The sequence below is a fragment of the Porites lutea genome, chromosome 11 (assembly GCF_958299795.1).
Source record: "Porites lutea chromosome 11, jaPorLute2.1, whole genome shotgun sequence".
NCBI classification, from domain to species: Eukaryota; Metazoa; Cnidaria; class Anthozoa; order Scleractinia; family Poritidae; genus Porites; species Porites lutea.
This window is the reverse complement of record NC_133211.1, coordinates 9,891,211-9,913,790: the sequence shown is the minus strand read 5'-3', so window position 1 is coordinate 9,913,790 and position 22,580 is coordinate 9,891,211. Positions and strand designations below refer to the sequence as shown.

The window sequence follows — 22,580 nt, the reverse complement described above, 5'->3', positions numbered from 1 at the left end:
TTGACTGCCCGAGTCTTTTAGCCCTGTTCAACCTGGTTCCAACGATCTGAGCATACCCGAGGTGAAGACAGTAGGAAGGGTAACCGGTTGTTTTGACTACGGGTCGTAGGGAGTAACTCGTTGGGACCACGGAAAAGGTTACTGCCGCCACGTAATAGAGGTGACCGCTTTACACTAGTCAGTTTTACAGAAATTAAGGGAAATAATTTTCTGAAAAGTGGCCGCTTAACAGAGGGTGACCGATTAATGGACGTCCCCTTAATGCCAGCATCACAGGACTGTATTTGGATACTATTCCGGAGGTCCATCTTGGATCACAGGATCCAAACTGGCTAAGGCATAGGTGTCCCGACCAAGAGTATTGAGACGAAAAATAAACGACTCAAAGTTTCACCTATTTGGCTATTAGTGTTTATTTCCAGTGCAACACATTTCCTTGAAGTATCTTAACATCTTTCACAAAACTCAAGATGTCCTGCCGAGAAGAAGGCCCATGTTCACCTTACGCTTAAAGGAATTAAATTAGTTTTGCAAGTGAGTACAGTGGAAGTTTTCGTCACTGACACTCTAATAAGTGGACAGCTCTACTTGCAGCCACCATCACAAAACCCAATTCTCTCACCTCCCATCGTTACTCTGCATTTTTACATTCCTGTAAGTGGCCAGCTACTGTTAGACACCTTTTTTGTGTCCAGAGGGTGTCCAGTCACTTAAGAACTTCCACTGTAGTCGCAGCTCACCTGAGTACTTCAAGCACTTTACATGATGCCCTAATATTGAACTAAAAACTCTCCTGGTGATCGACCAGAATTAGCAGCAAATTCAGTTCCGAAATAAATATTGACCAATTGGAAACAAAACAGCTACTAGGTGAAGGTGGGCCTACAAACGGCTTTATCATAAATAAAAAGTAGTGAATTGCAAGTACTAAACAAACACAACAAAGCCACTAAAAACCTGCTAAGCTTTGTTAACTTTGCATTATTATGCAAACGAATAAGTGGTTAAATATTTATCTACAAATAAACAACTATATTCAATGTAAATTCAATGCAGGGAACACCAATAAAATTGTCATTTTGTAAGTCCTTTTAAAGACAGATGAATCTAAGCTAATTACAATACATTTATTAAAATAAGACATTTCAAATTGTTTATAAATCCAAAACCAGCAACACTGATTTGTGATTTAAAGTGCTTCTATATTTCATTTCACTAAAAGTTCTGGATTTCCTGGAGAGCTAAGTGTGTCTTTGTGTTGAAGTTATCGATGGGTAAAAAAACAACAACCACTAAGAGCAATGTTTAAGAGAGAAGTTTCTACAGTTCACATTTCACAGGATAATAGAACGGATAAGTGTTTTTTGAAAAGAGAACCAAGTTGACAAGATTTAGAATAACATTTTGGAAGGTAATTAAAAATAGGAGACACCTATGTACTTGTTAAGCATGCAGCTTCAGCATGCTTTGATCTGTGAAACGTAATCTAAAAAAAAACCCCATCACATTATATTGAGCCGGCAGAATGCAGTATGTTGGTTAATTCAGAGATTGTGTCAGAGCTAGTCTGCAAATCTACTGTCTGATGTTCTCTTACACATAAAGTCACTGTTTGTCACAGCAAACTTAACATGACCCATTTCCATAGCAGTCTCATGCAATACATGCAACTTACAGAGGTTGGAGGCATGGATTTGAATGTAAGGCAGGCTAGTCTCACAATTACAGACCAATCCAAAATAGTATGGCTATAAATTTTAATTTAGAATGTGCCTTTTCTGTTAAGTTCACAGAATTGCAGCTGGTGATGATGACCTAACAAAACTAATGAAGGCTACCAGTATACTTATAACAAATGAGCCAGGGCAGAAATTTATCTGGTAAAAGACCAAAAAAATAGAAAAGATTCTGTCAAAAACAGCACCTCATGTATGAACAAAAGGCTTGTCTTGTCAAGTTGTAAAAATAAAGCAAAATATTCTGACCAGAATAGTGTGAATGTTAATTGTGCAATTATTTTTTATGTAGCCACCCAACAATATTTTTTGCATTTTTCCTACACAAACATTTGTCTTCTGGGCTAACATCTTTCTCACGTAGCCTTACATTGAAATTCAACAGCAACCAATCAAATCCTTACTTAATTAATAACCATCATTTTGACAATAAAATGATAGCTGAAATTCGATCCTATGTAAGATGGCAATGAATTAATTTTTCTTTTATTGCTGCCCCTGGATTTCCCATGGTCAGAAAACAATAAATTTGAAAATTTACCTAGTAGGGAAATTGATAAATCAAGAACCTGATGAACTAGTAATTGGGGATTTCTTCGGAAGTGAATTCAGCAGAAGTTGAACAAAGCGGATCACGCTTTTGAGACGTTCCAAAATGGAGGTCATACTCAAAATGATCAGTTTGGGTTTGTCCATGAGGGGTAGAGCTGCCAGCGCCCACCAAATCCACTCAGGCCCATCGTTAAGCAAATGAAGGTTCTCATCAAAAGCTGGAAAATGCCCAACAGCATTGGCAATACACTGACGCTGTCCTACGTTCATCTGACTAAACCAGGCCTGTAGTTTTAGGTAACCCACTCTGTTTAGTTCAATAAGATGTTTAAGTTCATCAACATCATCTACGCGTTCATCTTGCACCCATTCCACTGTCGCAGTGTGATAACCATCGGCCATGCCCCTTGAAATAACATGAAATCGCCGTCCTCCTATCGACTGCACAATAGAACGGCCATCGGGAAGAAAATCCACTGACTGTACACAAAGCATGGTGCCATAATCTGCAAAACCTTTCTCAGGATCTTCACTTGCTACACACATACCAAACTGTCTGGAACCTGACTCAAGGCAACGTCGCAGCATCAGTCGATACCTTGGCTCAAAAATATGTAGTGGACACTGGACTTTTGGAAATGCTAAAGTGCATACAAATATGGGCACTTCTGGATTCTGTTCATTGGCCAAACTGTTGAATATAAAAGAGAAGATTTCCTTACAATGAAACATAGTTGGTACTCTGATGTTAATGGACTACAGTCTGTCTATTACAAGCACTTGATGCTCCAATTGATAGTAGATGTCATACAATCTCTACCTACACTGATACAGATTGAGACAGACACTCTGCTCTGTCCCTTAAGCGCCTATCTTGTTCAGATTCATATCTTATGGATTTCATACAAATGTCACACACACACAAAATTTAAGACTGGTACTCACTAGCAGTGGAGTCATAATCAGAAGTGCAGATTCAGTGAAAGCAGATCCAAAGCAGAACAAAAGCAGATGCAAAAGAATTAATTGGGCATTAATCCTAACAGTACTACCTCCAACTCCAACAAACTGGTGATCATTCGATCATGAGTAACAGAATCGTCAGTGAAGCCGAAACTGGACACATATGATTCTAAAATACTATTATTTCATGAAATTTATCCTAAGTACCCTTACCACTCTGACTTCATTGCCATTTGAAACCAGCTTTTAGAGCTCTCTCCATGATCAACAAGAAAAAATTGACAGAGAAATAGTGTGGATTAAATTTGTGTTTACCCCTGATTTCGAATGAGATCATGTTTCATGCATAGGTGTCATAGCACGATCAATACAAAATGTATAGCATACCAGCTTTTGTTGCTGTCATTGTTTTAAAATAAAACAGACAATCCCCTTCCCTGTAGCCTACACCAGTTTGCAAGTTCCCACCAAAATGCTTGTCCAGAACAAGGATCTCAGTCTCGGTGATGCTTCACAGACGTTACTAACCAGGGTTAGAAAACGTCTGTGACTCAACAGGCTAGTTCCCTGGGGCCTCAAGTAAAAACTGACTTTCTCAGCATACAAAATAATCAAAGGCAAGCTCAAGGCAAGTTCTTGGTTGTGTGTAATTTATAGATATGTTAATGATAAAAACAACAGTGATGATAAATGATAGTAATAATAACAGTAACCATAATAATAATAATTCCTCGCGTAGCAAGTTTATAAATTTGTGGGAAGGCACACTCCACAGGACTCCCAAGAGGAGAGCTAACAGTAGTGTGATCTTTGGTAATTCAAATACCTTTCTATCGGTTTCATATCTGCAGTTTCGTGGCAATAACGCAACAAGTAAACAAACCCACCTCAAACCTGGCCCAGTTCTTTTTATAATGGCCATTTACAGAGTTCAAAAAATTCTTTAAGCAATAAATTTTGACCGCAGAAGCACCTTGGACAATAAACAAAAATTAAGGTAAGAAAACATTTGTTTTGCACCCTACTTTGTATCCTACTTTGCAGACAAGTTCTTTGTTGAGATTATTTTCTTACAGTTTTTCACCGTCAAAAGCCCTGTTATTTTCCTGACATATACCTTTGAATTTGTGTTGAATACGGTTCAATCAGCTTTCTACAGTACTTGCCACCAAAAGTTCCATGGAAAAGACATAAAATATTTTTAATTGTTAAAATAGATGTCTTCATGTAGCATAGAGGTAAAGGAATAACCCTGGAGACAGGATGTGCTGGGTTCAATTCTTGGAAAATCTTGTTTTTGTATTTCCTTTTCTTTTATATTTGCAAGCGACAAAAGGAGCCCGCCACCTATTCTTGGTCAGCGGCATTCTTATAACTGTATAGAGAGATTTTTCTGATTTTGTCCACGTTCCTATGTTGTACCAACTAATATCCATGGTATGTGGCCTTGAAGGCCCTCGTGTTGATTTCACGGTAATCGCGTGAATGCACATGCAAGTGATGCAACAATTGATTCGCGAGCACACGTAACTCAAGTACACAAGTACTATACTAAATGAGAGACTTAAGCTTGCTGGCCTGGAATCTATTTACCCAGGAATGAAAGTAGAGCCTAGGCCTGGCCTCAGCTTAGTGCAGGACAACTTTTTGGCAAGACACGAGTACTAGCAAAGTCTAAAAATCAGTGTAAATTAAGTTTGTTCAGGTTTCACTACACTGCATGGTTTTTATATTTTTGTACATTTCCAAGCATGCTACGTCACTTGTCGTCTGAAAGCTTCAATAAGCTTTAAACTCCAGGGGTAATTCAAGCTGTTTGATTATTTTGTATTGCAAATCAATGGCCTTTACTCATTGAACACAGATTGAATATTCATTCAATAATAAGACTTTGTGAATGACTGTTTACATGCAGAATACTCATGTCATGCATTATTGTTTCAATGTATCTTTGCCGGCAAATTCAGACGTTACTCCTCGCTCCTTACCAATCACAGGCTAATTGTATCAAAGCAACTGCGAATAAAGTCATTAAATTTAATATGAATCTTGTTTTCTGTGTTATTCAGTCCATTTTTCACGTTCTGGAATGATTCCTTTTGTTGACACTATAACTGAAGGGCATTCACCTGTATATGACAGCGGTTTCACCCCCACCTCGTAGCCAACAGCTACTGCTAGTTGTTGTTATTACTATTTTGTTGTCTGCTTTTTTTTTCACACATTTTCTTTTGGCTATTCAATTGGCCTCTTTCTCTTTCTTCCTCCTTTAGTGTCCACTAGCCTCTGCTGAGCGGTGCAAGATTCTGCGATTCATGTATTTCTAGCAATGATGTAATAAAATAGCATTCAGGAGCAGTTTTGGCCGGAAATCAAACAAAATTTATTGCTCTTCAATGACCGAGTATCGCCTAATTTGTTAACTAATGTCAGCTATTAAAAATCAACGGGAAATTCTTTTGCTCTGTTGTTTGCGTCAATGCACTATCAATTTAATGTGTTTCCTTGCTACGTTTTATTACCTTTTCCTTTTCATTACCCATTAAACTAAACAACTCCTAGGATAGAACCTCAATAACTCGAACTCGGATAACTTGAATTCCCGCTCACTCAAACTAAATTTCCTTTCCCTTGATCAAAATTTCACTGAAATTTACCCCGATAACTCGAATTTCCCGCTAACTCGAACTGTTTTTCGTCTCCCTTCAGAGTTCGAGTTACCGGAATTCTACTGTAAATTATCATTGACTCTACACAAAAATAAAAAACACGTCTATTACATAACTACATTATATAATTGCATTCTACGGTCAAATAAAGCTACCTTACCCTTGAAAAGCGTTCAACTTTTCTTGATGAGTTTTCTTTCTTTCGTTATATTCACCAGGGAAGAACTTCACTAAAATCGACTCTAAATCTTGGGTAACCTCCATCTTTCGTTTTCCTGTGTGGTACTGATCCAGGATGGTTCGACAGCAAGGACATTCCTGCCGGTGGTCTAGACATCTTTCAAGGCATTCCCGGCAAAATGTGTGCCCACAAATTGTAGTTATGGGTTGGAAAAGCAAACTGAAGCAGAGTTTACATTCAAAATCTTCAGTTTCTCTCAAATGTAAAATCTCCTTCTTGATCGTATTTTCCTTGCTCGCCTGTAAGTCTTCTTCGTAGTTCGGAGAGACTCCAACAATGGCTTTTGTTTTTGTTCGTTTACTGGCACTTGCTTCGGTAGCAGGACTTTTCATAAAATTGCTAAGATCATCGACATCCATGTCAACAGCAGCACTGCGTTGAGCAACACTGAAATACCCATCACGGTCTTGACCTTGCTTTAAAACTGACAACGTTCTATTCACATTGGTGAATTTAGGGCTTAAAAGTTGGTACAAGCTTTCCATGAACTCTCGGCGGAAACGTTCACATTTTGGCGCTAGAGAGCAGCAGCGAAGTAAGGCTAAAACACTCTGTTCGTGTTTTGTTGACAGGATACCTTCTACTCTGGCAAATCTGCTCAGTATAACTGACTTTCTATAGAAAGTTCCCGCTGAACAGGGGTGAAGTTTACACGCTTTTTCAATATCACGTAAAGCTAACTCTAGTTGATTTGACCGTAGAAAAGCATCCGATCGCCAGATAAGGCAGTGAAGGTCTTCAGAAGACAAAGAAAGAGCTCTGTTAAAACAATCAATAGCTGCTGGCATGTCCTGTCCAACAAGGAAGTTAAGTCCTTCTTGTTTAATTCCTTGCCGTTTACATTCTAGAGGGAGCCATTTTTGAATAGCGTTCGTGATGAGCAAATTAATCGAGTGAACTGAATCTTCTTGAATACCGTTACCACATTTTGAACACTCGGCAAGCCCAGTTAAAGACTTTTCTTCCATAACACACACTTGGCAGAATGTATGTCCACAAGGGAGGGTGACTGGTTTCATAAAGACACAACCACATGAAGAACAAGTGAATGCACTGCACGTTTGATCATCACCAGTCGTTGGTCCATCTTTCTTCTCTCTAACCAACTTGCTGCGTTGAAAATCTAAAAGGGCCTCAACTAACGATGTGATACGTTCTTTCGGAACAAAGCCGACACGAAAAGCATTCGAATATGCTTTAAATGACTGATCTAGCCGGCCAGCCCGTGCAAACAAATCCCCTTGTTCCAACAGAGACTTAAGAATTTCCCAGTTCTGTCCAAAACCCCACTCCGGCGCTAACAAATTTTCCATTCTTGTTTTCCATCTAAAAATTTCCACAGAAACAGAAATAAACTATTAGCTGTAAAGGACCGAGAGTGACCGCACCGCGTAATGTCATCTGTTGAATGAGCGACATTCAGATGTGTTGCGTGAATCTACTTCAAGACTCACGCTCAAGATTCGCGACACGAGTGTTCCCACGTGTCACAAATGTACAACGCGTGAGCGTCTATTTCCGGTTAACGTGATAACGTTTGCCATAAAGTTAAAACGTCAAGTTCTCTCACTGAAAATCAGAAAAGACGACAAATGCGAAATCACTTTCAAAATATAATTCATAGTTAGCAAGACAAAATTTACCTACAAAATTTAATTTTTACTGGAGCTTTCTTTTTGTTATATAACTTTTTCTGTTTGGTTTAATGTTATGTAATCAAATCACATGGTAGCGCACATGTGCCCCTGATATTCGTTATACAACGATCCAGGGAACGATCCAGGATAAAAATTTTAATGGCTCCGTTCTAAGCGATTGTCTGGCATTTAAACGGTTGTGATTTTCCAAGGCGAGCATTTGTCAACGCCTGGGTGTGAGCCATATGTTATTTCATATTTTCTACTGGCCCCGGTTGTTAAAAAGTTGAATAGCGCTATCCACCGGATAAATCACAGGTGGCTCAAGTGTAATATGAGAGTTTGTATGGGAAAAAAGAGTTTGAAACTTAGATGAATTAAATGAAGTAAAAGCGATAAAAGTTATTAATAAAGTGTAAATATTGTTACCTGGAGTCGTTGTCTTTGTTTTTACGAGCGATTTGAGTACTTTTACATCCAACTGAAACTTCGTAAAAACAAAGACAACGACTCCAGGTAACAATATTTGCCCTTTATTGATAAGTTTTATCGCTTTTACTTCATTTAATTCATCTAAGTTTCAAACTTTTTTTTCCCATACAAACTCTCGTATTACGCGCTTGGGCCACCTGTGGATAAATCGCTATCCAATGGATAAGCATTTTAAAATGCGTTATCAACAGGCTGATTTAGCAACAGGATGGGAACGTCAGTTGACGACGGGAAAGCGCGCGGAAAGGACTAAACACGACTTCCGGTGCCCAAATTGCGCGCGCCGTTGTCAACTGACGTTTTTCGTTCTGTTGCTGGAGTATCGCTTCTCTCTTTTTCGGAGGGAGCGAAGCGACGACCGGAAATATGGCTGCCGTTCGCAGACTAATTAAGGAAGGTCCCAGTGGATAGCGCTATCCACCTTTTGAACAACTGGAGCCTGCTCTATACATGTATATTATGGCACTATTTATAGCATGCAAATAAAAGATATTCACAAAAGAAAGACAATTGAGTTAAGCCCATTCACAGACCTTCTATTTTCTCTTTTGAAATCTTCGTAACAAAATAGACGGCAAAAGCGAAGATCACCATCTCTCTTTTTTTAGTTTCTGGCTTTCTTTGAGTCGCGCGGTTTATTAAAGCCGTACTTCAAGAGCCCCAGATACGAGGTTAGAAAGAACGGGCGGAACTCGAGTATAAAATAAGGAAAAGACTCATCTGGAAGAGTCTAGTAAAACCCAGGACTGCCAACCTCCCACGTCTTCAAATACACTCGTTGACTGCGATTAAATTGTCACGGATATGCGATGACACTACGGCTAGCCTGTGTACAGAAGCCCCCTTCTCCGATTTTTTCTCAGGGGAGGAGACGGCTGCAGACAGGCCAAGGTTCGCTTAATACAGTATATACACATACGAAAATTCCAGGATCCATAACTCGAACATTTTATGGCTGATAGAGTGCTTTGTGGCACGTAATACGAATATATACTTCCCAGCAAAAAATGTAGTAGTAGCATCTTTCCTTGGAGTGAAGTCAATGGGCGCGACCCATTCAACCAAAATTTCCGGAAATTTCCGTCCAAAACTCGATGGATCGGTTCTGTCCAAGCGGAAAAGTTTCGAAAAAACTGGTCCACCTTTTGAGGTGGACCACTTTTCCCGGTCGGACCGGTCGGACTTTTGGATGAATGGATCGCGCCCAATGTGCGTGTAAAAGTAAAACGATAGGCACGACATACGCCCAGGCCCTTCATACGCCCTTGCCAGGAGCCCGACAGGCGCGTGCAACCTCCATCAAGGCTACGACTACAACAACCTCGTCCCCAGGGCTTTTCCCTTAAATAATGGGTGGGGCGTCCCACCCATTTTTCAAGGGAAAAGCCCTGTGGACGAGGTTGCCACTACACGAATGGGTATGTTTTTGAAACCGCATACCGTAAAATTCCGAAAATTAGCCCCGGGGCTTATATTTTTCAAAGGCCATTTTTGAGGGGCTTTTTTTTGGAGGGGCTTATGCACGGAGGGAAATTTGCGTTTAAAAATCGATTGGGTTAGCCTTCTTCTTGGAAGGAAATTTACCGTTTTACTTTGTATTTGACGGAAATTTCCAAGTACAAGCCCCCCTGGGGGCTTATATTTGGAGGGGCGAATTAACGGAGGGTTTCTTGCGTTACGAGTTTGGGGAGCTTATATTTGGAGGGGCTTATTTTCGGAATTTTACGGTATTTTTTTACACGACTCGACAATCCGACCACACGAAACCAGTGTGGAAGCCGAAGCCGCATTGTTTTGAAACCGCTCTCCAGAGCGGTTTTAGGCCCCGCCCACACGAATCCGGATAAAAAATGTGCGGGTTTAAAAATGTCGGGATTTGTGTGGACATGACCTTAGTCCATTCAGCAGTAGTCCAACGTGAGAAATCTAGAGCAATGGGAAAAAAATTCCTAAAATTTTCAGTTTTGCAAATCTCGGTGAACGGTGGTGTTCTTGTCTTCTTTTACAAAACAGCGACGAACCATAACGGGGAGTAGGAAATTTCGGTAGGTAGCAGACCACACCACGATCTCTAGTGCTGTAAATAATGAACAACAAAACTCGTTTCCAAGGCATCTCTCTTTCCAGTGAACCGGGTTATACAATGTCTTTCTCCTCACGTATTTTTCCTCTCTTTCCACCTGAAAAAATCATGATCTTCAGGCTAATAATTCTAATTAACTCAAACTAAGTACATAAGTTAAGATTTTATTGCCTTCATAATGGGATTCTTTACATATACAAAGCAAATGTCACAGTTCTTAGAACTAAAGTAAAGTAGCCTGAAAATAAAAAAAGATCGCGGATCCATACAAAGACAAAATAAGTTGTGAGGTATGTTTAGGGGACGGGAAGCACGGTAAATGAATCACTGCTCCATCTTAGCTTCCTCTTCTCTCTCAGCTTCTGCGGGGTTTTCTTCTGTTCGAGGTGTCTTTTCTTTCGCTTCTTCCTCTGGGGGCTTAGGTGAATTACTGTTAGCTGGAAAACAAAATCAAATTGATTCAGGTACAGTTTTCTATGGTCGTACATGCTCAACCTACATGCAATTTGCCTTTGTTTGGAAATCGGAAGAGCCGCCGAAGATTGCACGGCCAGCGAGCAGCGAAAGATTGGCGCGTCGGCGCATTGAGCCAGCCTTGATGGACTTTTGGAAAGTCTAAGGGAGCTTACCAAGAGTCAGAATTAGCCGGTCATATTGAGAATGATTCTGAATGAAATAAGCTCTTTTCTAGAGTTTTCGCTAAAAACCCAATTCTGCTGTGCACAGTTAAGAAATAGACCAATCTAGATGGATAGCCGATCTGATGACTTCTTCTAAGAAAATACAAAAGCAAACACAAAAGCAAAAATTCACCTGAGCTTGCAGTAGCCGGCTTCTCTGTGTTCGAGGAAGTATCACTAAATAAAAAAGAACGTAAAAGCGGGCAGTTATTTATTTTACCCGGCTTTACCCTGGTTGAGTTTAATACAGATTTCCGGAACAACTTGTCCGCGTTGCGCAGAAAATGGGTTCACATAGATTCAATTTCATTTCTCCCTTTTTTGACAAAGTAAACTCGGCTTAGCACTATTTTAAACTAGATCTGCTATCCGAAGAAATGTTTGAAAAAGGAAAACTACCATTTTAAAAACGAACAGGAATAACTACTACGATAAAGAAGGGGACACTTTGTCAAACTTCCTTTAGTTGTTTATGCTGGTAACAAATTCTTTTCGCATACATGTACATCTATTTTTAACCACCTTGCCAAAATTTAATTAATTTTCTGTTTGGACTAGTTTATTGCCTTAAGACGCAGTAATGAAATAAGACTAAAAATGAAGAGTAATCTATTGTAATTCCAATACTCACTCGTTGGTGTTAGCAGGGGTCTCAGATTCTTGAACATCCATTGGTTCTTCTTTTTCTCCTTTACTTGGTACTGATTCTTCGGCAGCTTCGGGGCTAAATACAGAGAACAAGCAAATAAAGTGCTTCTTTGATTTCCGAAAGTTCCCAGAATTAAAAATTCAAGAAAGATATGACAATTCCTTTAGTAAAATTCTGGAAAAGGACGGACGAACGATAACAGCGCGACCAACACCTAACTGACCAATCAGGTAAGATAACCTTGATAGACCTTTTCACGGTTTTTTCAACTTTTTATATGGACCAGTTTGGGAAAATCCGTCGACACCATTGAAAAGAGCGCCTTAAAATTACTAAAATTGCCAAATTTGAAAGTGATACTTTGAAGATATAGCTCCGCAAAGTTGCGAAAATTCATAGACGTGTGTATCGCGGGAACAAGTTTGTGCCCTCCACTATACAAACGTCTGTAAAATTTCGCGACTTTGAGGAGCTGTATCATCATAAGTTTTCTACAAATCACTTTCAAACTTGGCAATTTTTCTTATCTTACGGCGCTCTTTTCAGTGGTGTCAACGGATTTTCCCGAACTTGTACATGTCAAAAGTAAAAAAACCGCGAAAAGGTCGAAAAGGTCTATTGGGCGATGTGACGAGGATGATGCTATCTACCCTGAAGTCACTACTTCGTGGCTTTACCCAAACACAAAATGCTCCGGTAGAGGTACAAGTATAAGGAAGCTATCAAACAAATTTTATCAGGAAGCACTAACCATAATAATTTACTTGGTGACTTTTGCAGGCATAGCATTAAAACGTGACAAGCTGGGCCCGTCTCAGATCCTTGCCATCAGTTGCAACAGACGACAGGAAACAGTTTCAATGCCTTTACATAGTCTTAAATAACAAAACTGGACCATTATTTTTGGAATTTAATCGATGCGAAAAGAGTTCCAAGCTTTTTGAATACCTGTGGATAGCAAAAAGCGTGACGTAGTCCCAAAAAGTCACTTTGACTCTGAAAATGACCACCGCAAGGCGGGTATGTTACCTTTTTCTGCTAGCCTCCTGTTCAGGTGTAGGTTCTGTCGTCATCTCTGTAGTAGCGTTAGCTACAGTCTGTGGTGAACCCTCGTTTGGGGTCCCCTCAGTTGAGCTCTTGGCTTTCTCTTTCTCCTCCACAGGGGAGGTGCTGGGGTTAGATTCCTTCACCATTTTTGGTGGTTTTGTTTCCTCAGTATTTTCCACACCGTTTGTCACCATTTTCTCGACTGGTGTTGCTGTTGTTTTCCGTTTTTTTCGCCTGCTTTCTTTGGGCACGTGGTTATCCCTTCTGTTGTCTCCTTCATCTTCTGAGTCAGAGTATTCCTCAGGGTTTGAGATGTGTTTGTCTGAATCACGAACTGCAAAGGAAAAATATGGACTTTATTTGAGTGTCAAGGTATTTTAATAGCACGAAAGTACTAACTGGGGACACTATTTTTACGTCCCCAACTAGAGACGGGCCCACCATTTTACGTGGTCATCCGAGCCACGTGAAGGTCTAGTCGCTTGATGAGCAAAGGGAGTTTCTTCATTTCTCTGTTATTTTAAGACCCTGAGTATTGGTCTCGCCCTGGGAATCGAACCTGTAACCTTCTGCTCTGCATTCAAGCGGTCTACTGACTGAGCTAATCCTGCCGCAAAGAGGAAGGTTTAGGACCAAGGAACAAGAATACGTAGGGGCAGGTTAAGGACAACACAACAAGAAACCGGGAGAATTGAGAAAAACAAGTATCTTAGGCTAGTAGCCACCATTTATTTTGAAAGGCAAAGGAGATTGCAAGGGAATGGACGGATACCAAAATCTCTCTAATAAGTTCCCAGAGGTGTTTCTTTCCCAGCTACTCGTTACAAGAGGGAACACGAGGGGGCACTTATTTATGAGACGGATCATTGAAACTTCTTTGAAATGGGGCCTACATTTTCTTTTTGTTGCTGTTGTTCTCCCCATCCAAGAACCCTAAACAGTCTATATGCACGTAAAATTGCCTGTGAGCAAGTTCAATTGTGTGAGTTCAGGAAAATTTTTGGCAACAGAACTTACACAAGTGAGCCAGCTTGCAAGCTACATGTGAAACAAAGGCAGCACCTTCTCCTTAGTAACTTTAAGACCCTGAGTGTTGGCCTGTCTGAGAATTGAACCTGAGCCCACTGCCCCATAGTCTTTCATCCAACCAATTTAGCTAACCATCTGTTGATTATTGTCATTAGAGCGGTTTTCATTTGAGTGTCGAAAAGTAATTGGTTTTGCACTTTCTACACGATGCGATTGGCTTAAAAGATGGCGCCACCTTTTCATCCAATCAGAAGTAAAACCAAAGCCAATTGTGACGCGCTCGCATGCATTTTCCCGCGCTTTGCGTCAGCCACATGTAATTACTTCGAGTTTTGATTGGTTCAATGTATTGTCTGTGTCCTTTGTGATTGGCCAGAGTAATTACTTTGGTTTTGGTTTTACGACACTCAAACGAAAACCACTCTATTGTCATTATGTGTTGTACTCACTGCCAATCCTTTTGTCAGGTTCCATGTATTCATCTTCATTATCACTTTCTTCCAATGCAGGTGCATCATCAGGAATAGCTAACAAAATGGACACAGTGTCACAGGGTATCATCAAACATTTAAGAAGGCTAAAAACGGCCTAAATATAGGAATTAATAACTATCAAGAATGTACACTGTCTAGGTTATTTCAAATTGACTGAAATGACATGCTCTCCAGGGGTGTAATATTTATTGATGGCTAACGGATGAAGCTAAAGATGCTAGAGTAGTTTTGGAGTTCACCATTCAAAACTGGTTATGACATTCGAGGTACTTCTCATCAGTATTTGTCTTTTTTATAGCTCACTATTGAAAAAAGGTGTAAATACATTTGAAGGGTAGAGCAGTCTAAAATACTCAGTATTGAGCAAACAACCTAACTGGTAAATAAGTAAATAAAAGTGTGTTTAGTGTACACATGGTATTGTTTACTTACGGTGCATCTGAACTCCTGGTGCATGTGGCAACATACGGAGATTCTCGAATAATCTTTGTCTAAGATAATAGTAATAAACCGATTAAAATACAATGTCAATATCTCAATAACTAAACAACACAAGATAGTCTGAAACATCATGTCTCTTTGCCCTACCCCCAAACGTGCCACCCAATGGGGAGAGGGGCAAAGAAATGGATGACATTTCAGACTACAAAACAAAAAAGTCTTGGGAGTGAAAAACTCACAGGATTCATCTTTCACATTCAATAGCTAATCTTAAAATTTACCACCTTTCTTTATTGTTGTATTCAAAGTCTTTTTCATTAGGGAGACATAAATATTACTTACTATTATATTAATACGAAGAGTCAATTTAGGAATAAAAGTATTGTTAGCTCTTACTTGATTTTTTCCAGATAGTCATTTGTGTTTTGGTTGGCCATGTTAGATGGACTAATGTGCAGCTTGAAGTCTGGGCCAAAATACTCAAAATAGTCATTGTATGGAAGTTCTAAAGAAAAGATGAGAGAAAATAAGCAAATCAAGAACATTACAGCAGTAAACCTCTGATAATTACAGTACCTGCATCATAGGATTTTGTCCATAGAATAAGAGGTTAGAACCAATGTATACATTAAATTTCTGTGTTCACGATGACAACAAAGGAAAGGATTAACTTTTTTTATCTCATTGCAATGGTCAGTGTAACAAACAAACAAACAAAAAAGAATTTGCAAGTGCATTTAGAAATGTCTAGAAGCAGATTTAAATAACAATCTGTCATAAATTCAAACTGACAATCTGTTTTTTGTTCATATTCCTCTTGCCAAGTGCCTTATCGCTTATTCACCCAGTCTTGTTATAAGGTAAACTTTTGGACTTCATAAGCAGTGTAAAATCCCTATAAATAAACAACATCCATTTTATTTGTGTTACCATACCATTTGCAATATCTGAGTCCAGCGCAACTGCTGTTTCAAATGTCCAGCATCTGGCAACATTTCTGATTGTGTACCCACCACCTCCAAGAACCAGCAGTGGAAGATTGAACTTCTTGACAAAGTTAACGCACTGCGCATGACCTAGGATGAAGAAATAATTTAGATTTAACATGGTCATAAGGTGCACCAGTTGAATAAAAGATTAAGTTGAGTTGCCCCTTAACACTGTTCATACCATGCACTCAGTCCACATCAATATCATTGTAGTTTGTTACTACATTTTCATGGGGAAATCATGAACACCACCTCAAAACAAGTGAACTTTTTCTTAAAGAACAATGGTAAACCTCTTTGAGCCACAGTACGATAAACTCCAAATAAACTTCATTTAATAACCAACCTTGCTTCAAGCTGAGCTAACTTCATCGTTTAGTATAACTACACAGTAATTTGCCATGTTGTAAGTAAAACAGTCTCATGTTTGCTCAAAAAATAATTAATTTCACAACTTACATGAATAACTATTATCTTCCGCACCCTAAAATCCCGTTCTTTCTTTTCATCTTAACTGATATTTATTTGTAGTTTTAATGTTACAAATGATGTTTTCTTGCTCTTCAATAATGACTTCCAGGAAGGGAAGGCCTAAGCTCCCCCAAAAACTAATAACAATTAGGGGTGGGAAGTGGGGGAGGGGGGCAACAGTGGCAGAGAGGAGAACAATATTTTAAAGGGAACTGTCTGGTGATAAGACTTTGACATAGTTTTGGTGAAGCATTATTGTTAATTGAATTTCCTGTCAAACTAAGAAAACTGTGGACACCTGAAATATCTCAGGAAGTTTTATTGTGTAGTGACCCATTACAGCAAAGATCAGGACATGCAAGCAAGCTGCAAAATCACAAACTAATTTTCGTTGTTGCCTGCACTTTAGTGTTCTAACCCCTGATTAGGTTTTTTCTTGCAACACAATTTATTATCATTCCAGAAATGTTTCTGGAGTTCACAGTTTCCTGAGTTTCACATTGATTACAATAAAATAATAAACTGTTTCTATAAGAGTATGAATATGTAGTTTGTACCTTTAAGAGACAGGTTGAAACATCCTAGTCTGTCTCCTGCAAGAGAGTCAGCTCCACACTGGAGAACAACAGCATTTGGTTTGTATACTTCCATTACCTTGGAAATAACCTGAGAGAAAAAATGATAATATTTGTGGTTCAATGAAAAGCACAAAATCTCAGAAGCATCAAGTGCAGATATTATTAATAAAAATATAACATTGGCCTTAGCTAACAAAATTTGTCACTGAACTGAAGGCTCAAAGTGGTTGATAGTAGAAATTATTGATACATTTCATAATAACAAGGTAATATACATCAGCACAAGCTAGTTATACACAAGTACATGTATCTACCATCTTCACAGACAGTACATTATTGAAAGAATAACCACAGCCATAGCAGTGCTGATCTGAAACAGCATGGCAAGGGAGCAGTTAAAAGGCAAACACAAATTCCTCAAATGGAGGAACCGAGGTAAATGCACAGAGACCAGTATCCACTAACAATCCGCTAACTAGTTACGAAGTATACCAAACCCTTTGATAGACAACACCAACTGAAGGAAGGTGAATTAAAACTTGAAGGTATTCAACTTTACACATAGCTAATCACTGCATCATTGCAAAAAAAACCCATTTAAATAATATTATTAACATCTAGGGGAAAATTATCTTTCTATGTTACAAAAACATTTTAACTGATTCTTACAGGATTAAAGATTTGCTCATAAGAGTCATCGTCAATGCCATCTCTCAGGGGAAAGTTCACAGCATAATATTTGCCTTTTCCAGCACCAATATCCTGTGAATAATGAAGTAGAATGTTATAATAATCCTGTAATTTCTCACAGATATCATATATATTTTCAAAAGTAACAAAGGAGAATTGGTGATCTTAGTAGAATTTACAACAGCCTTTGTTTGCGCGTGTTAACATAACATGTGGCTATAAATTAGTTCATGTAATCACCTACACCAAAGGCATTCTTTTACAAATTATTGGTAAATTGATTGACGTGTAGTGCATAAAGTCCTTATTCTGCTAAGAGAAGACTAGTAGAATATTGAAAACCTAAAAAAGAACTGCAAAATTTAGAATTGAAGTCCCTAGCTTCAGACACACTCACCCTAAGATCACCTGTACCAGGGAAATATTCCCCATATTTATGAAATGAAACTGTCATGACACGGTCAGTGGTGTAAAATGCCTCCTCAACTCCATCACCATGGTGAATGTCAATATCAATGTACAAAACTCGTTGATGGTACCTAACAAAATAAATAAAAAGCTATATCATGAAATATATGATTGGAATACACAAATAATATTACAACTAAGTATTAACATGCAATACAGCAAGTACCTTATCTTGGAACTCTGATCTGACAGCAAAGTTAATTAAACCACTAATCTTATGACCTTGTATTTTTTTACAAAAAACAAACCTACACATCCTAAGTTACATATACAGCTGTACAGTCAGCTGTCTCTAAGACAAAAACCGTTGTCATCAGTATTAAGTGGCAATCTAAGGTACATGTCCAACTAATAGAAAGCAAAATAAATGACTAAAGAATCATTGGCAGGGACAATCTCTAGGAGTCCACTTCAGGGAAATGTCTGTCTAATAGCATTTTTCATTATGAGAGAGTTGACCATGTAGAAATGTTAGACTAAATATTTGTACACTTTTTATGATCAGTTAAACCTTTCCACCTCCATCTTTATTTCTGTCATTTTGGTTTACCTCCATGCAAAATTAATGATAGACACCGAATCTGGAGAAAAAAACTTATCATTTCCATCTTTTGTTTGTGTTGTCTGGGGATGAAAGTACTTTGTGGTCTGCTCAAACTTTCTGCTTCTGTTTCTGTCACTATGGCTTACTTTAGAGACTCAAAAATGGAAAACAGAAATGCAATAGGGAGAGAGAAAATTTTCCATCCCCATTAAGGGGGTAAAAGTAAATTCAGAGAAAAAACAGGAAAGTAAATACAAAGCTACTTACTTGAGGAGCTCTAAAATAGCCAGAACAATGTCATTAACATAACAAAATCCTGATGCTTCTGATTTTTTAGCATGATGCAAGCCACCAGCCCAGTTGATGGCAATGTCTGTTTGTTGTTTATTGAGTTTCACTGCTCCAGCTACAAAAAGAGGGCAAAAATTATTGACACCTCAAGAAAGACTCCAGCAGAATTATTTAGCTATTGATCAGAATCATAATCTGCTGCTTACCTATAGAGCCACCCGTTGAGAGCTGGCAAAACTCAAACAAGCCATCAAAAACTGGACAGTCCTCTCCAACATTAACTAAAACAACAACACAAGATATTAAAAAAGCTGGAAAAATAATAATTCCCACTTTCTATCAATTTCATCTTCATTTTCATTAGTTGTTAAATGAAGCTATACAATAGTAATAAAAACTATTGGAATTTAATAAATATTTCCTTCCCTTAATCTCTTAAATTCTGGACCAACTTGATTAGCTACAAGCAGGCCAGTTGACCGTAAAACTATTTTTTTTTCTGAATAAATCTGAAGCTGAAAATGGAAACGACAAAATAAAATACCTTCACTTTGTCGTTGACATAATACTTAGAGTGAAAGAGATGATGAGTACACTGCAAATAATCTCACCTCTTAGAAAAAGTAAAGAAGTTATGATGTCATAAAAACAATTTGTGAAATGATAGGATCTGTTAGAAAGAGCACCAAAAAAATAACTCCCAGCCAAAAACCAGTATTTCGTTCAGTTTTGGGTGGGTTATTAGCATCATTCCATACAAAAATGCCTCTAAATATATAAACCTGGATTATAACACACTGGATCATAACACTTTGATCCAAGTCAAATGTACAAGTATTTGTACTGGGTCATGCATCAGATCACAGTAGTACCAATATCGCACTATCAATCACTGATACCCTAACTTTCAGCTAGGAAGCTTTTTTCTGTCTTTCTCTCTCAGGTAGTCTCAACAAATGCCATAATTTCACAAATTCTAATATTTGTGATGTTATAATTTTACTTTATTCCAATACATAAAGTTTATGTTGTGCTTCAGTTTTATCTATGGTTAAAATTTTTTCCATTTGATTTTGTATCATACACTGCCATACCTAAAATAAAGAGAAAATAAAATTTGAACCACAGATAAACTGAACCACAAGATAAATTGTGTGGGTAAAATCTGTTCTATTTATACATAAAACCAGCATTTAACCTAGTTTGATTCAGAATTTCCTCTTACGTATTTTGCAGTTAATGGGTAACCAAAGATCAAAGACCACACAAGATCAATATATGCCATTCATTACAAGGCAACGGCGTTTAAAATTGGAAGACTATCTCGTTATTACAGTCTCCACCTTTTCCCCAGATTTAGCTTCCATAGATAAATTTACGATGGCATATCATGTACAGCTGAACACAGTTTTCGTGAAATCGTCCCTGAAAAAAACCTGGACGAACAATTTCCGTTCTGCTTATCGAAAAGTGAGTGGAAGAATGCATGGGAAACCGCATGCTGGTCATATTTTAATTTCTTCCGTACTCACATCTTTGCATTTGTTTGGTGTACTCAGACATATTATCAGGCCTTATGGTCTTCAGAAACTTGATGTAATCATCTGAATGGTATTTAGTCATCTCGTCCAAATTTGCTTTGTGAGGGCGCTAAATTTTAAGAGAAGAAGAAAAAAATAGCGTGAAGATGTTCATTTCAATGCATGCAAATTAGCTGGGAAGAAATAATTTTGACAGCCTAATCAACTTATAATTATTTCTACTCAGAAAATAAAGAGAAATAGCATATATACTTACGTAGATTTCCATCTTCCTGTACAAGCCATAGTTCAAAAGTAAGTTGTGCGTCATTCGAATACGATGCGGCTTCATCGGATGGCCTTGACCGTAATAGTAGTTCCCGATGTCACCTTTGTTTGGAACACGAAAAAGATGGTAAAACCATGAAGACAAAATTAGCCAACTTAAACGCCAAGAAAAGTCTTGGAACTTCGTAAAACTCGACTTAAGTTATTTATCAGCTAGTTTATGTGGTGTTAAGAGTAAATGTGACGTTTACCATCGTAATAGTAGCAAACTCGCTTCTTTCCGCCGGGCGCTGTGTACGCCATGCCGGTTATTCTTCTTTTATCGGCTGCGGACCCCTCGGCACGACTTTGAAACATGGAAGAAAGTCACGTGATCAAACTCAGCCAATCAGAAACTTTATTTATCTTAAAAATTATTATTGTTTACTACTACTTTAATATTAAGCCATTAATGGCTTAAAATAATTATTATATGAAGTCCTTGCATTTGATAGCACGTTCTGAAACGTAATCTTTCCTGTCTAACACAGAATCAATGCGTTTCAATTTTGGCGACGCTCCTCGTAAAATCAGACATAAGAAATCATTAACCAGCGTCTATTTAGCGTCTATCCATTTTACTACACTTTAAATTTGAATATAATATCAGCCGTTAGATGAGACCGAATTAATAACAATATTCTCTCAAGCATTCTGTCCCACGTGGTCACGGTCACACTTCGCATTACCCGCCAGACTTTTACTTAGCAAGCGAAAAAAAAAAAATAGATCTCAATAATTAAACGATCGAGAGACTATCAACTCTTCGGTACTCTTGTTTCAACGTGTCTGGCTCTCACGTGATCAACATTGACCAATCGAAAGCTGATATTCTCTTAAAAGCCTGTTGGCTAATGCATTAATAATTTGAAAATAATAATCGTTGCATGATCTATAAAAGCACGTTCCAAACGTGCCATCTTTCCTGTCTGGAATGAAACTAATTTGCTGGATAGACGCTTTTAGTAAACAAAACAGACAACTTAGTATACATTTTTTATTGCAAAAATTCGGAAAAACAATCAAATCTGCGTAACAAAATAAGTATGCAACCAAGATTTGGCGTATGTGTTCAGTGCTTTTATATGAAGGCTTCAACAGGATAGAAAAATCTTTTTAGGAACCTTTCTTTTAGCTCTGATTTTGTTGATTTGGCTGCATGTCTCTTTTCAAGGCGGAAGCGGAAATCAATCTCTTGAAACTAACGAGTGACGTCGACAGAAACGTGTCAAGCTGAACGATGACGCGTATATATCTGCCCTGGAATCATTTATTTATATTTATTATTTATTATTGTTTTGATGAAACGACTAAACGACGGCTAGGTTACATGTGGAAATATCAATGCATGCATATGTACACGTAGACTTACCGAGAAGTCGAGCTCAAATTTGAGAAGGATAATGTCCATGTAACAGTGAAAGATGAACCACAGGTCAGGTGGGCTAAAACCTATAGAGCCTTGTTTGGAAAGTCTAAGATGGACCCTGAGGATTGTTTATATTACAAAGACTAAGAAAGAGCTTGTAAATGATCGTACACAAAAGCTGAAAACTGGCCCGATTCCAGAGACCATTGGTTGAAATTTTCCCGTCTGATCGATCACTCCAATGAGTGTAACCAAACATAGGACAGGAAATCTTGGAGCGAGCTAGCCTGTTGCCACGCGTGTTCGTCAAGAAAGCCGGGACGACGGGTTCGTACAATAGGGACGACGACGGCGGCGGCAGTGAAAACGTCGGTAAAAAAAATGAATTTGTGTTCTTTCAAACTTAATCGCGTCTATTTGGCCCGCTCAATATGTCAAATGCAGGCAACTTTTCCTGGAGTTGAATTCTTAAGAATTTTATTCAGTTACAAAAAGATGAAGGAAAATTCGTCGTCGTATTTCCACGTCCTCCATAAAACGTCAAATTAGGAGGTTTTACGTCGTAGTCGTGCAGTGGACCTCAAAGAAATGTACTAAAAAGCGTGATGCATCAGATGCAT

The 22,580-nt window shown here is 38.4% G+C and overlaps 2 protein-coding genes across 2 annotated transcripts; both read right to left on the bottom strand.

Annotated features, from left to right (window-relative positions):
• Nucleotides 1–382: 382 nt before the first annotated feature.
• On the bottom strand, nt 383–7,533 carry LOC140952967 (LON peptidase N-terminal domain and RING finger protein 1-like). Its single transcript, XM_073402435.1, has 2 exons — nt 6,081–7,533; nt 383–2,979 (listed from the first exon to the last, which is right to left on the bottom strand). The coding sequence occupies exons 1-2, from the start codon at nt 7,472–7,474 to the stop codon at nt 2,298–2,300; spliced, it is 2,076 nt and encodes a 691-aa protein (XP_073258536.1). The 5' UTR covers nt 7,475–7,533; the 3' UTR covers nt 383–2,297.
• A 2,988-nt stretch (nt 7,534–10,521) lies between these two features.
• Nucleotides 10,522–20,889, bottom strand: LOC140952969 (histone deacetylase 1-like). Its single transcript, XM_073402437.1, has 16 exons — nt 20,804–20,889; nt 20,542–20,654; nt 20,277–20,394; nt 18,951–19,025; nt 18,721–18,859; nt 17,839–17,980; nt 17,421–17,513; nt 16,731–16,839; nt 15,649–15,789; nt 15,110–15,218; nt 14,705–14,763; nt 14,228–14,305; nt 12,732–13,083; nt 11,685–11,777; nt 11,187–11,230; nt 10,522–10,810 (listed from the first exon to the last, which is right to left on the bottom strand). Exons 1-16 carry the CDS (start codon nt 20,853–20,855, stop codon nt 10,698–10,700), a joined length of 1,830 nt encoding a protein of 609 aa, XP_073258538.1. The 5' UTR covers nt 20,856–20,889; the 3' UTR covers nt 10,522–10,697.
• Nucleotides 20,890–22,580: the final 1,691 nt, after the last annotated feature.